The sequence below is a fragment of the Sceloporus occidentalis genome, unplaced genomic scaffold (genome assembly GCF_023333645.1).
Source record: "Sceloporus occidentalis isolate IW3139 unplaced genomic scaffold, rSceOcc1.0.p SCAF_2, whole genome shotgun sequence".
Taxonomy (NCBI): Eukaryota; Metazoa; Chordata; class Lepidosauria; order Squamata; family Phrynosomatidae; genus Sceloporus; species Sceloporus occidentalis.
The window spans coordinates 87187766-87202196 of record NW_028316982.1 but is presented as its reverse complement, the minus strand read 5'-3'; the positions used below and the strand labels follow the sequence as shown (position 1 = coordinate 87202196).

The 14431-nt window shown below is 42.4% G+C and overlaps 1 protein-coding gene across 2 annotated transcripts in view; it reads left to right on the top strand.

Annotated features, from left to right (window-relative positions):
* Positions 1 to 895: 895 nt before the first annotated feature.
* Positions 896 to 14431, top strand: part of STK32C (serine/threonine kinase 32C) — a 253014-nt gene continuing 239478 nt past the window's right edge. For both annotated transcript variants that reach the window (XM_089510208.1, XM_089510207.1), the window contains exon 1: positions 896 to 1053. In XM_089510208.1, coding sequence (XP_089366334.1) covers positions 937 to 1053 — 117 coding nt within the window. In that variant the 5' untranslated portion in view covers positions 896 to 936. The remainder of the gene's footprint in view (positions 1054 to 14431) is intronic.

Below are 14431 nucleotides of genomic sequence, written 5' to 3'. Positions count from 1 at the left end.
ATATCTATAAAGTCCAAAAAACCCCACAACAACCCCAAACCTTGCTTTTTGCCCTTTTATATAAGGGGCAGACCATTTGGCTGGACCCTTGTGTTTAATGGGATTTGAATGTTCCCTGGTTTTGGTGTCCAGGAGGGGAGAGATCTTGGAGCCAGGCTCCAGGCCACTCTCCTCCCCTTTGGCTTCCAAAAAGACTATTTGGAGGAAGCTCTGAAAAAGGGGCCCCAAGCCCTCTCCCCAAAGCAGCCTCTGGATGAGCTCAGAAGAAGGGGAAAGGCAAGAACATTAAGCCCCAGGTAGGCGCCCCTCCAGCGCCGCCTAGCGACCCACCCGGGCAGCGCCCTGGCGCCGGAGTCTGGCCGAGCCTCCTTCTCCCCAAGAGAGAGAAAGGGAAAGAGCAGCAGCAGGAGGAGGAGAAGGGGGAAAGCGTGCCTTTGGGGACCGCTCCGCCTGGGACTGGCCTGGCCAGCGGGGCTTCCCTTTCTGCTGTGGAGGAGGAGGAGGAGGAGGAGGAGGAGAGGGATGCTCCAAGGAAGCAGGGCGCCTGGCGGCGGCGGCAGCATTGTTCTTCGACGCTGAAGGGAAGGGAAGGGAAAGAAAGGGGCGGCAAAGGGAGAGTCCCTTCGCAGTTGCTGGCCTCTTGTCTTCCTCCTCTTCTCTTTCTCCTCTCCTCCTTTTCTTCTTCTTTTTCTCCTCTTTTCTTCCTCCTCCCCTCTCCCTTTCTCCTCCTCCTCCTCCTCCTGGGGTGCCCTGGTGGTGTGTCTGCCTTGCCTTGCCCACAAGAGCGAGCGAGGGAGGGGGGCAGTAAGGCCAGGCAGAGCCCCTCAGCTCCATCCTCCGGAGGGGCTGCCTGCCTGCCTGCCTGCCTCCCTCTTCAGCCGCCGCCGCCGCCGCCTCCTGGCCGAGAAAGGAGCCCAACCCCGGGACTCGGAGGGCATGCCATCTCGCCTCCCGGACCAATGTTTCACTGGAGCAAGTGGAAGAAGAGGATGGGCGCCAGCACCTCCTTCTCCTCCTCTTCCAAGAGACCCGTCTTCGACGAGAAGGAGGATGGTGAGTGGACAGCATCCGCACGCCCGCAAGAGACCGCTTTCACACCGCTTTCACTGCCCCGGCTCAGCCAACCGCCATTCCCAGAATTCCATAGCCTTCGGCCAGGGCAGTTAAAGCGGTGCCAAACCGGATTGTTTCTGCAGAGCTGGGGAGGCAAAGAGGGGATCCGTGGCTGAGAAGGAGGCAAGTCGGGATTGACATTCCTGGCCTCTTTCCCCACGCTTTGCTTTCAGTTCTTTTCTATGCCGCCTTCCCTCCCAGAAAGGGACCCAAGGCGGCTCACACAACGATTTCAAAACTTTATATATATATATATATATATATATATATATATATATATATAGAGAGAGAGAGAGAGAGAGAGAGAGAGGATTAAAACCAATTGGCTTAAAACACAGCAGAACACACAAAAAAGCAAGTATAACTAAAACTATAAAACTCTCCATGGTTGCATCCACACTGCAGAAATAACCCAGTTTGATGCCACTTTTAACTGCCACAGTTCAGTGCTATGGAATTCTGGGAAGCATAGTTTTGTGAGGCGTCGAGCCTGCTCTGTCAGAGAACGCTGGTGCCACAACAAACTACAAATCCCAGCATTTCATAGTATTGCCCCATGGTTTTAAAGTGGTGTCAGCCTGGCTTATTTCTGGAGTGCGGATGCAGCCCCTGACATGATGATAGACTCATCAGCTGATGTGTTCCTCCTCTTGTAAGTTTCCTTAGAGGGGCAAACCTACACTGTGCACAACTTTTCTTTGGGAAACTTAGATGCCTGTCAGATGGTGGTCTGTCTCTAAACCAAAGATTGTTCAATCCATCCCTCTCTGTCCTAAATCCTGGTTACGTTTTCTTGGATCTGACTGGTGCCGAATAAAACCATCCGGGGCTAATGGGTTTAGGCATCTACACATGTTAATAGTAGGGGATTAGAAAAGATGTTGGCGGAAGAGCTGTGAAGGCTTGGGAGTGGGGATTGGGCTATATTGACCTCATTTGATAATGGGATTTTGGTGGTATAGACTACTTTTGGTAATGGGTGTTATGGCTGTATGGAGTGTATACTTCCCCGTCCTCATCGCCTTAGACAAGTGAACCCAAATTCTACTATAGCCTGAGTTTGTCTTACACACTGAGGAGTGTGTTGCTTCTGCCTAGTGATAATCTCTATACATGGCTTTTCAGGCTTGCTTGAATAACTGGAGAGATGTACATTCACTTCAGAGTAACTTTGTCTGAACTCATAAAGAAACGTGTATGGTGCACAAGTTACAAGTCACTGCTGGGTTTATTTATATGACTTTGGTAATATCTGTCTCCCCTACAGCATTATGAATGAGTGTTTCAGAGGAGGGAACTGGCAAAGCCACCCCTGAGTATTCCTTGCCTAATGAAATTCATGGGGTTGCCATAAGGCAACAGGTGACTTGAAGCCAGACGCACAAACGCACAGAGGAGGCATCCTGATGATCGCCTATATTGTACTCTTAGTTCAGCTATTTCCTGTGATTTTCTGAGAGAAAAACCACCATAAATCACCAGTGCCATGCAGGAGCCAACTCACTGACAGGTTGGCATGCAAGCGGACGTATAAAATATCTAAGAAGAATGAACCTCTACACAAACCATTAGTATCTGAAGATGACAAATAAGCCTTAAAATACTGACCTTCTATCATTTTGAAATCAACGAAGCTGGCAAAAGTATTTTCAAAGATGAATATAGATTTACTGTGCTTGGTTTTTAAAACAGGGTGATAAAAGAACACGTACCCCTTTGTTGGTCATTTCATGACGAAGACTCTTCATTATAGAACTGTCAGTAAGTTTCTGTGAATGGCTTAATGAACCATATTACATTTCATAGTTACCGTATCTGCCTAGAAGCCAACATGATTAAGCTGAGCCTGTTATACTTTGGGTGAGCCAGCCTGGCGTAGCGGTTTGAGTCTTGCACTGCAACTCTGGAGGTCAGGGTTCAGTTCCCAGTTTGGCCGTGAAACCCACTGGGTGAGCTTGGGTAAGTCACATGCTGTTAGCATCAGGGGAAGGCAATGGCAAACTTTCTCTGAACAAATCTTGCCAAGAAAATTCCATGTATTATGAAGGCCTTCCAGGGGAGCTTCAAGGATCTCCTCTCCTTCCTTCCTTCCTTCCTTCCTTCCTTCCTTCGTCTGAAGAGACTTGGAGGAGGTCAGAATGGAGCCCAAGGCATTCTTTTGCTTCTATGGATGTTTTTAATCGTCATTCTTTTTTGACTATGCCAGAAAATTACACCTTCTGGAATTGACCATCTATAACTTAAAAACCAGAGCCCTCCCTCCAGTCCATCTGGTGCCATCTGTCCTTGGAGGGAATGATGCAGGCCCAGCTCCATCGGGACTGCCTAGATTAAGAAGCAGAGCCCTCCCTCCAGTCCATCTGCCTTGGTCCAGGCCTCAGAGAGAGAGAAGAACTGCTGGACCTGATCTCCTTCCCCACCACCATTCCTTTCTCCTTTTGTGTAGTGTCTTTTTAGATTATAAGCTTGAAGGCAGGGAACCATCTAATAAATAATAATAATAATAATAATAATCCTCTCTGAGAGCCTTTATGGCTGAAGAGCAGGGTATAAATACTCTAAATAAATAAATAAAAATATTTGCTTTAGGGTCGCCATAAGTCGGAAATTACTTTAAGGCACACACACCACCACCACCAAAAAAATCATACTTTGGATATATCATGAAACAACATAACTCATTGGCAAATATGATAATGCTTGATAAAGTAGAAAGCAGTATTATTTATTTATTTACTTCATTTACATGCCACCTTTCTTCCAAAGTGAGAACCAAGGCAGCTTCCAAAAATAGCAAATTAAAAATGTTGAAAATGTATAAAAAGAGGAAGACCACATCACAGATGGATTGACTTGATAAGGGAAGCCATGTCCCTGAGCCTGCAAGACCTGAGCAGGACTATTAATGATCATGGAGGTCTCTCATTTGTAGCATCTTTATAGGCTGAAGCTGACTTGACAATAACAAGAAATGTTGTAAAAGAAACTGGAGAAGAAGGGTGTGTGTGTGTGTGTGTGTGTATATAAGATTTTGGGTGTTTGGGTTTTTTGGTTTCTTCAACAGATTTTGTTTGAACTTCTTTCCTGATAATTTTAACACTCAGAAATCTCTAAGCAAAACTTTTCTGCTAATTAAGAATCTTTTTAGCTGTGTGTGTTTCTCTACCTCTCATTCTCTTGCAATGTTCCCATTCCCTGTCCTTAGTCCTCCTTCTCCTTTCCTGACACAGATGACCCACTGTGAGGTTGTTCTAGGAGTCTTAGTGTTTACTCATTTATGTCTAGAACTAAGTTGCAAGCATAGATCTCAGCCTTCATAGAAACATGGAACTACTGTATATGCATAGGTTTCAACTGTTGTATTTGATTTGCATAACTCTGGAACTAGATTTTTGTTCCACTAGTTGTGCACTCTCAGTGGTTAACATTAATTCAGATTACTATTTTCCATATAAGGTACTTTTTGCCAAGTTAGATACTGGTCTGTTTAACGTTGGTCCAAAACACACTGCAGAAATAATCCTGTTTGAGACTGCTTTAACTGCCCTGGCTGTATGCTAAGGAATTGTAGGAACTACAGTTTTGTGAGACATTTAGCATTATCTGTCAGAAAGCTCTGGTGCCACAATAAACTACAGCTCCCAGGATTTCCTAGCACTGAGCCAGGGCAGTTAAAGTGGACTCAAACTGAATTATTTCTGCAGGGTATTTTGGACCGATGTCGACATTAACTGGAAGTGTATCTTAGACAGGGGTCTTTCATAGCCTTACTTAGGCTGCCTCTACACTGCAAAAATAATCCAGTTTGACACCACTGTAACTGCTAAGACTCAGTTCTGTGGAATTCTGAGAACTGTAGTTTGTTGTGGCAACAGAGCTCTCTGACAGAGAAGACTAAATATCTCAGAAAACCACAAACTCCAGAATTCCATAGCACTGAGCTGTGAGAGTTAAAGTGGTGTCAAACTTATTTCTGCAATACGGATGCAGCCGTAGAAATATCAAGGACTGAAACCTGAGCTTCTGTGTGCAGGCTGCCTTTTTACTAATCTTGGGTCTCTCCTGTAATATACATGCCTGCAAACACAGTTGTATAAACAGTTCTGGGACTTAATACTTAGAATTCTCTGCTAGAGAGCTTGAATTCATACCCCTGAGTGACTGCTTACACTATAGAATTAGACTGATTTAATCTTCAGTTCCTATCATTTCAGGGTACCTTGGTAATTTTAGTCCAGTGGATTGGACTAAAGTTCTTTAGCAGAGGATGCTAAGTGCCTCACCAAACTACATATGCCAAAATTTCTTAGGACAGAACCATGGCAATAAAAGTGGTCCAGAACTGATAATATCTGATATATGATGCTAGTACATCCATGCACCAAAAAAGTGGAGGAAATACTTAACTCCTTGTCCTGTTTGATGGTAGTAAAGTAAAATAAAAATAAAATAAAATAAAATCCTGGGAAGGCATAAAGCTCAGTTTTGTTTTGTCACAGGAAAAAATGCAGAAGCTTTGCATGTTATATTGCTCTCAGGTTTTTGTATATGGTACGAACTCGATCAGATCTTTGCTTATGGATTTTCTTTTCCTACTAGTCTTATTAAATGAAGGTTAATAGTGAACTTAGAGAGCTAGAACCCATCTTCTTAGTTTGAAGCTTGTTTCCAGTGTTGCTGAAGATAGGTTCCTGGAGTGAAAATTAACAGCCGAGCAAGTCTCCAACCTGGTGATGGGGTATAACACACTTTTCATGAGTCTTCTTTGTCTGCAATGTGACGTATCTTCAGAAATATTAATTTCTTATACCCTGGAAATCTTTGTGACAATCCATTCTGTTGACACACTGGGACAGAAATGCACTAAAAATGGCATACCGTGCTTCAGGGGTGAGAAAAGTGTGGCTCTGCAGCTGTTGCATATTGTGTGTGTAGATGTGCCTTCAAGTTTCCTGTTGACTTATGGGGACCCAATGAATTTCATAAGGTTTTCTTAGGCAAGGAGGACAGTTCCCATAATCAGTCACTGCTGGGTATGCCAGGTATGTCTGGTGGGAGTTGCAGTCCAATAACATTGGTTGAGCCACATATTTCATATGCAACAGCCTGTCCCCTTTCCATCAGTGGAGGGACTGGATGACACACAGCTCAAAGCTTCATTCTGATATAAGCAGACTGGATGATGACTGGTCTATTCAGCACCAGAGCCAGGTTTTACCCCTCTTATTGTGGGCTTTTTAAAAGTCTATGTTTGTTCTAATCTTTCCAGAAGATCTGGAATCCTCTGTTCTGAAGCCAGACAGCTGACCGCACATGTGTCCTGTAACTGGGTGTCTCATTCTGACCTCAGAGCAAAGCGACCTGTAGTGGAGGCAGATGCATTAGGTGGCTCAGTGGGATGTGTGTACAGTCAGCTGCCTGGCTTCAAAAGAGTTGAAGGTTAGGGTAGCTCTGGGGCTAGGATATGTGCAAATTTACAGAGCTTTATAAATAAAATATAACAACAACAACAACAACAACAGGATAATCTGGGCTGTCCCACTCCAGTGCAGACAGGGCCTTTGGCGGGGCTGAAGTCTGTGCAGCCCTCTGGATGTTAATGAGCTATCTATTTACATGATCCCTTGATGGCTAGGCTAGATGGGACTAATGGGAATTGGAATCAACAAATGGGCCATATGTCCCACAGCCCTGCCTAGTATCTGGAAAGGACCAGACATTGGCAATGATCTTTGAGAACTCCTGGAGAAGATGAGAAGTCCCAGCAGACTGGAGGAGGGCAAACGTCCCCATCTTCAAAAAGGGGAAAAAAGAGGATCCAAACAATTATCGTCCAGTTAGTCTGACATCAATACCAGGAAAAATTCTAGAGCAGATCATTAAAAAGAGAGTCTGTGAACATGTAGAAGGCAATGCCATAATCACAAAAAGTCAACACGGGTTTCAGAGAAAGAAGTCATGCCAGACAAATCTAATCTCTTTCTTTGATAAAATTACTAGCTTGGTAGATGGAGGGAATGTTGTGGATATCGTATATCTTGATTTCAGTAAGGCTTTTGACAAAGTTTCCCATGACATTCTTGTTAACAAGCTTATAAAATGTGGGATAGACAAGGCAACTGTTACATGGATTTGTAATTGGTTGACTGACCGAACGCAAAGGGTGCTCAACAATGGCTCCTTTTTATCCTGGAGAGAAGTGACCAGTGGGGTCCCACAGGGCTCTGTCCTGGGCCCAGTGCTATTCAACATCTTTATCAACGACTTGGATGACAGAATTGGAAGCATTCTTATCAAATTTGCAGATGACACCAAATTAGGAGGAGTAGCTAATACTCCAGAGGACAGGATCAACATTCAAGATGACCTGAATAAACTAGAAAGTTGGGCCACAGCTAACAAAATGAACTTCAACAGGGAGAAATGCAAGGTACTGCACTTAGGGCGGAAAAATAAAATGCACAGATATAGGATGGGAGACATATGGCTGAATGAGACTATGTGTGAAAGGGATCTGGGAGTCCAAGTAGACCACAAGCTGAACATGAGTGAACAGTGTGGTGCGGCAGCTAAAAAGGCCAATGCAATTTTAGGCTGCATCAGTAAGAGTATCATATCTAGATCAAGGGAAGTAATAGTGCCACTCTATTCTGCTTTGGTCAGGCTTCACCTGGAATATTGTGTCCAGTTCTGGGCACCACAATTCAAAAAGGATGTTGAAAAACTGGAACGTGTCCAAAGGAGGGCAAGTAAAATGGTGAAAGGTCTAGAAACCATGTCCTATGAGGAACGACTTTAGCCTGAAGAAGAGAAGGTTAAGAGATGATATGATAGCCCTGTTTAAATACTTGAAGGGATGCCATACTGAGGAGGGAGCTGACTTGTTTTCACTTGCTCCTCAGACTAGGACCCAGAGCTATGGATGCAAGCTACAAGAAAAGAAATTCTACCACAACATTAGGATGAACTTCCTGACAGTAAGGGCTGTCCGACAGTGGAACAAACTCCCTCGGAGTGTAGTGGAGTCTCATTCCTTGGAGGTCTTTAAACAGAGGCTAGATGGCCATCTGTCGAAGATGATTTGATTTGGATTCCTGCATGGCAGGGGCTTGGACTGGATGGCCCTTGCGGTCTCTTCCAACTCTATTATTCTATGATTCTATGATTCTAGGTTATTACATATACTTTTGGTGTATATATATATGGTGACAGTAATTAAATTCCATTCTGCTGTTTCAAAGGGAGGTCAGCTGTTGTTTCAACTTTAAAGACAGCAGAAATTAAAACTTTGAGGAAGGAATTTTTGCACTAGTAATCCTGCTTGATTACACCCGCACTCTCCATACAGTGGAGTAGATTTGAGGGTGGCTATTACAACACTTTTGAACAGACAAAACAGAATGACTTACTGCAATTTTTTTTAAACTTCATATCCTTTTGGTGTTCTGTATGTCATTCCAAAATACAAGAACAAATAGAGAATTAGGGAGAGATGAGTATAATTCCCAGTCTTAGTAAGAAAGCTACATTCAGTCTGACTGAATGACTGCATGAGATTTAAGGGCAAGCACAGGTGACCCTTCATGTTAAGTGAATCATGAAACATGTTTTTTTTTAATTTGTTCATAAGATTCATCTGGAAAATTGTCCTGCATGGTTAGTCAGAAAGTAGAGTTTAGCATATGGGTGTCTTACTTCACTAAGAGCACAGGGACATCTTTATCTAAATGAGAGATGAGAAATATAGAAGAAAAAATGTCAATATGACTAGGAACTGTCCCCCCAAATTTACATAGCTCTAATGATGCAAGCAGGTTTAAAGCAGAAGGATCAGTTTAAGTGCACAGACCATGTGTTTCTATTTTTGATGCCTCCAGTTTACCATGCTGTAACTTATGTTGTATAATCAGGCTGCATGGATGGGAAGGCATTTTCTATTTTTATTTCCTTTAGGGTTGCATTTCCCCACACAGAGAAAAGGTTTTTCTTTGATTTGACAGCACCATGTGTTTTAACTACAGATATTGGAATTAGGCTTTTTTTCAGGGGGTGGCAATTGCACCCTCATTTACAAGGAAAGAAGTTTAATAGAAAATTAATATTTCAAAGCTTTGGATTCAAAGCTGCGTTCAGCTAAGAAGAAACTCATGTTGTGTCTACACATCCTGTTTCTCTTGACCAGAGCTTGGAAAAGTTACTCTTTGGGACATCAGCTCCCAGAATCTCCTAGCCAGCATGGCCATGGCCATAGATTCTGGGAATTGTCATCTAGATGATGTCTCTGACAAACCAATATATACTAATGTGTTTTGAGCTGTCTACCAGCTTTCTTCAATAACTGATTTGCTTTTGTTTTTCAGCTTGCAAATGCTGTGGCCAGCCAGTCTAGTGTGGACTGGCAAAATGTTGTGGACTTTAAGCTTTAGGGAGAGAGGGAGAGAGAGAGTGAGAGTGAGCAGAAGAGGCAGAGGCCTTGGTTTGCTGGGACTGTGGAACAGGTTCAACTTGGCTGCAGCAGATGACAGTTTTTGTTAACCCTCAGTTCTTAAGCTGTCTGGTCACCAATAGCAAACATGTAAGCCCTGGCAGCCCCCATCTCCCCTAAGGTTCTTACGTGCTACTGAGCAAAGGTGAGGCTGAAACTCTGGGGCCCTTCCACACTACATGGCTGTTGTTCTGTGATTCAAGTCTAATGGCCATGGTTCCATCCTGTGGAATCCTGGGATTTGCAGTTTGGGAAGGGGTATTTAGTATTCACGGCCAAAAAGATTTAGTACTTCCCCAGACTGTATGCACCAGGATTCCATAAGATAAAGCCATGGCAGTTAAAGTGGAGTTATAGTGCTATAACTGCACAGTGTGAAAAGGCTCCACAAATCTCTGGTGACTCCTTGGATTCCTCAGTGCCTACTATCCCAGGTCCTTAATCTACCCCTCCTGCTTTGGTTTCTATTCTTCTGAACTAATGAGTGGTTTTGACAATCCCTACCAACACTTTAAAAGTCAGTTTTTGACTACAGTTTCAGATTCTTCTAGCAAGCATGACCACTGAACCTGGCTGTTTAGGGTTTCTGGGAATTGTATTTGGGCTCCCCAGGCTGCAAAGTACCAGTAATAACTTCTCATTTTTAGTTTTTTTCTCAAACAAATCATTTCCAGTTTTGCTCATGTGCAATAATAACTTTTTAAAAGTTAATGAGAAAAAGGTAGGCCCATACCATATTTTTGATTACAGTTGTTTCTATCTTTCCAAATACTCTCCAGGGAGTGGCAGCTAGGGGCTCAGGGACTGGCATTGGTCTATGGACCACAACTTTCAGTTTAAATTTTAAAGATGAGATTTTTGCTTAGCTGTTTAAAGACTACGGTTATCATATATATATTTCTAAGCAACAAGCTTCATTGTACTGAATGAAATTTTGGTTGGAAGAGTATCATCTTAATGGAAAATGCAATATATACAGAATGTAATGATACAAAATATAATACATACAGAACCAAAAGTATAACTCTTCTTTCAACCAACTGTGGAAGGGGCCTTAAGCATCCAAAGAACATGAGAATTGTTTAAAGCTGATATCTCACCACATTACCATACTAGAATCATAGAATCATAGAGTTGGAAGAGACCACAAGGGCCATCTAGTCCAACCCCCTGCCATGCAGGAACTCTCAATCAAAGCATCCCTGACCGATGGCCATCCAGCCTCTGCTTAAAGACCTCCAGAGAAAGAGACTCCACCACTCTCTGAGGGAGTGTGTTCCACTGTCAAACAGCCCTTACTGTCAGGAAGTTCCTCCTAATGTTGAAGTGGAATTTCTTTTCCTGCAGCTTGCATCCATTGCTCTGAGTCCTGTTCTCTGGAGCAAGTGAAAACAAGTCAGCTCCCTCCTCAGTATGGCATCCCTTCAAGTATTTAAACAGGGCTATCATATCACCTCTTAACCTTTTCTTCTCCAGGCTAAACATCCCCAGCTCCTTAAGTCGTTCCTCATAGGACATGGTTTCTAGACCTTACACCATTTTAGTTGCCCTCCTTTGGACACGCTCCAGTTTCTCAATGTCCTTTTTGAATTGTGGTGCCCAGAACTGGGTACAATATTCCAGGTGGGGCCTACACTCTTATAAGTGCTGCTATTCCACTTTTACTGCTCTGGCTGCCTCCTGTTGCATTCTGAGTTTTGTAGTTCAGTGAGGCTTAAGAGATTTCTGACAGAGAATTCTAAATGCCTTTCCCTAAACTGCAAATCCCAGAATGCAATAGGAGGCAGCAGTATTATAAGAGTGTAGTGCGGTAATCTAGCCAGTTCAAAATGGGAACAAGTGAAATGGAATTCAAAATGAAGAATGACTTAGAGCAGGGATCGGAAAAAAAGCGACTCTCTGAATATGATTGAACTGCAGCTGCAATCAGTCCTAGCCAGCATAGCCAAATGATTGGAGATGATGGAAGTTATAGTCTTTAGAGAGTTAAATTTCCCCATCCTTAAATTAGAGAAAGAAATGTTGCTTACACTGAACCTTCAGCAAAAGAGGAGATCTAAATCAGCCTTCTTCACTGTAATGACCTTAAACTGTTTTGAATTTGAACTCCCATCAGCAATAGGAATTATGGACAGTGATCAAGGATGATGGAAGTTGTAGTCTGTCATCAAGAAGGTGTCAAGTTAGAGAAGGCAGTTTCAGACAAGATTGCTGTAAATCTTTGTTAATAAATATTAATGTTCTATGCGCAAATAAGAATACTTAGTGAAGTCACTGCTGCTTGTTTTGTTGTAGCCAGCTGAAGACACTAGACATAGCATGTTTACATTAAGATGGAGCTGTTAAAAACTGGCTAACAGGTTTTCAAGGAGACATTCAAAATAATTAACACTGACAAATGATTAACATCTGTTGTGCTCCAGTTGTAGAAACAGTTTTGTTCCTGCTGCTGTTGCTTCAAAAATGGGCATCATTTTAATAAATATGCAACATTCTTTCTTCAGTTTGAATTCCACTTCTCTTGGAACATTTTAATAAATATGAAACTTATACATTCCAATGTAGACCTCAATTCATTCTCTAATCTGTCCTGAATATAAAAGAGCTATTAGAGCTATGATATTTCCAAGCAATTCAATCAGACGTAAACTTTTCTATGTATTAAAAAATGCACTTTTAAATGATAAAAACCCACCTTTTCAAATGAGGAAGTACTGCCAGGAAGTAGATTATAGTTTTCTAAAGGAGAGGACAGGGAGGAAAAAATTGCCATGCATAGTTCTTTTAAGCTTTCAAATGTTAAGGGTATTAACATGTCACTGGGATATATTTTTAGTATTGCCTATTTTAATTTTTTAAAAATTGCTTGTTAGTCTATCCAGAAAGCAATTACAGCATTGTTCTGGCTTGCTCCTGTTTACTGGCACAGCATGGTTGCTATGGAGACCCTTAAGACATTTTGGGGACTTCCTTAAATAAAACATCAATTAATACTTTACATTTTGTGAGAGAAAGATAATATTATGAAACATGCAATCTTGTTATGACCAGATAAGTAAAATCGTGTTATTTTAAAAAAATAAATGGCTAGGCGAAGAAACATGATAGGGTAGCCTCCCTGAACCAGGCGGTCTCCAAATGTATTGGACTACATCCCTCATTGCCTGTCAGCATGGCTAATTAGGATGATGGGAGTTTTAATGAAATTCATTTGGAGGCCTTCAGGCTGTTGGAAGTTGTTACAAGGTTTGGCAAATTGCTAAACAGACTATAAATTGCAAGAGTCTTTTTTTTAAAGTGAGGTAGGTATTAAAACCACAGTGAATAAATACACACAAGTAGTATTTTGATCTGTTTTTGTAGAAACCACATTCAATTTATGAAGATAAGGCCTGTTGATAGGACCGTTTCTTAGCTGGTTTAAAAGTTTGTTTACTTTCTTTGTGGGAGATGGGAGGCATAAAAGGTGAGGGGAAGGGTCAGGCTAAGTCCCACCACTAGCCTGTCTGCAAAAGGAAAAAACAAACTAGTAGAATCGCAGAACTGGAAGAGACCACAAGAGCCATCCAATCCAACCCCCTGCCATGCAGCAATACATAATCAAAGCACTCCAGCCTCTGTTTATAACCTTCCAAAGAAGGAGTAAACCTCTCCGAGGCGGTGTATTTCACTGTCAAACAGCTCTTACCATTACGATGTTCTTCCTAATGTTTAGGCGGAATCTCTTTTCCTGCAGCTTGAATTCATTGCTCCATGTCCTAGGAGAATATCACACAGGGGACCGGATGTCCTTGACTTGCCCTTCCTGTGTGATCGTGCAAAGATTATCATACAACATTGTTATTATCGCGTCTGTGACACAGTCTTATTGAGTGATCACAATAAGATATTCAGATGACATCACACTTATCCCTTCCTTCTCCTGCCCCTGAAGTGGTATTGCCTTGTCAGTTTGTATTAACAGAAACTTGTGTTAATACAATGACGGAGCCACTGACGGGATAAGCGCGGATGTTATAAGGATGGGATAAGGACAGGAGCAATCCCTCCTTACCTCCTGTGATAATCTCCCTACTCTTTGGAGCAGCAGAAAACAAGCTTATTCCATCCTTGATATGACATTCCTCTAAATATTTAAACTTGGCTGTTATGTCACCCCTTCACCTTCTCTTCTTCAGGCTAAGCATGCCCAGCTCCCTAAACCATTCCTCATAGACCATGGTTTCCAGACTGTTCACCATTTTGATCAGCCTCCTCTGAATGCACTCCACTTTGTCAATGACCTTCTTGAATTGTGTTGACCAGACTGCTTTGTTCTTACGTGCCTTATCAGACCTTAACTTTAAGTTAGTTTCTCTGTTCTTCAAACCAGGCCAAATAAAGTTTTCTTTGCCCCTTGCCCATAAGAGTCAGCCCTTCATTACCCCATTTACTTTGAAATGTAATTTAGTTCCTCTCAATTGATAACCAGCCAGACATTTACTCTGTGAAATTTAGATCTCTGTGAGACCTAAGCCAGTAGTACTTCAGAGTGTGTAAGAAGAATTAGAATAGGAATCGCAGCTCCATTTGGATATTATTCACCACACTTTTCATAATATGGTAAGAAGAGATTGCCTAGCCCTGCCCTTTTCATCATCACATTCATGGAAAATTTCTCATTAAAGGTTCTTTTTCATGGCAAGGCTTTCCATGCTCCTTGCTTTTCCCAGATCCTTGCTCATGTGGAGAGCCTCCATATGAACTGGAGTGGCATCTCTTCAAACACAATTCTCTTCTCTTGTAGACTGTCACATACATAGAATTAACCAGTCCACTCCAGTTCTTCACCTG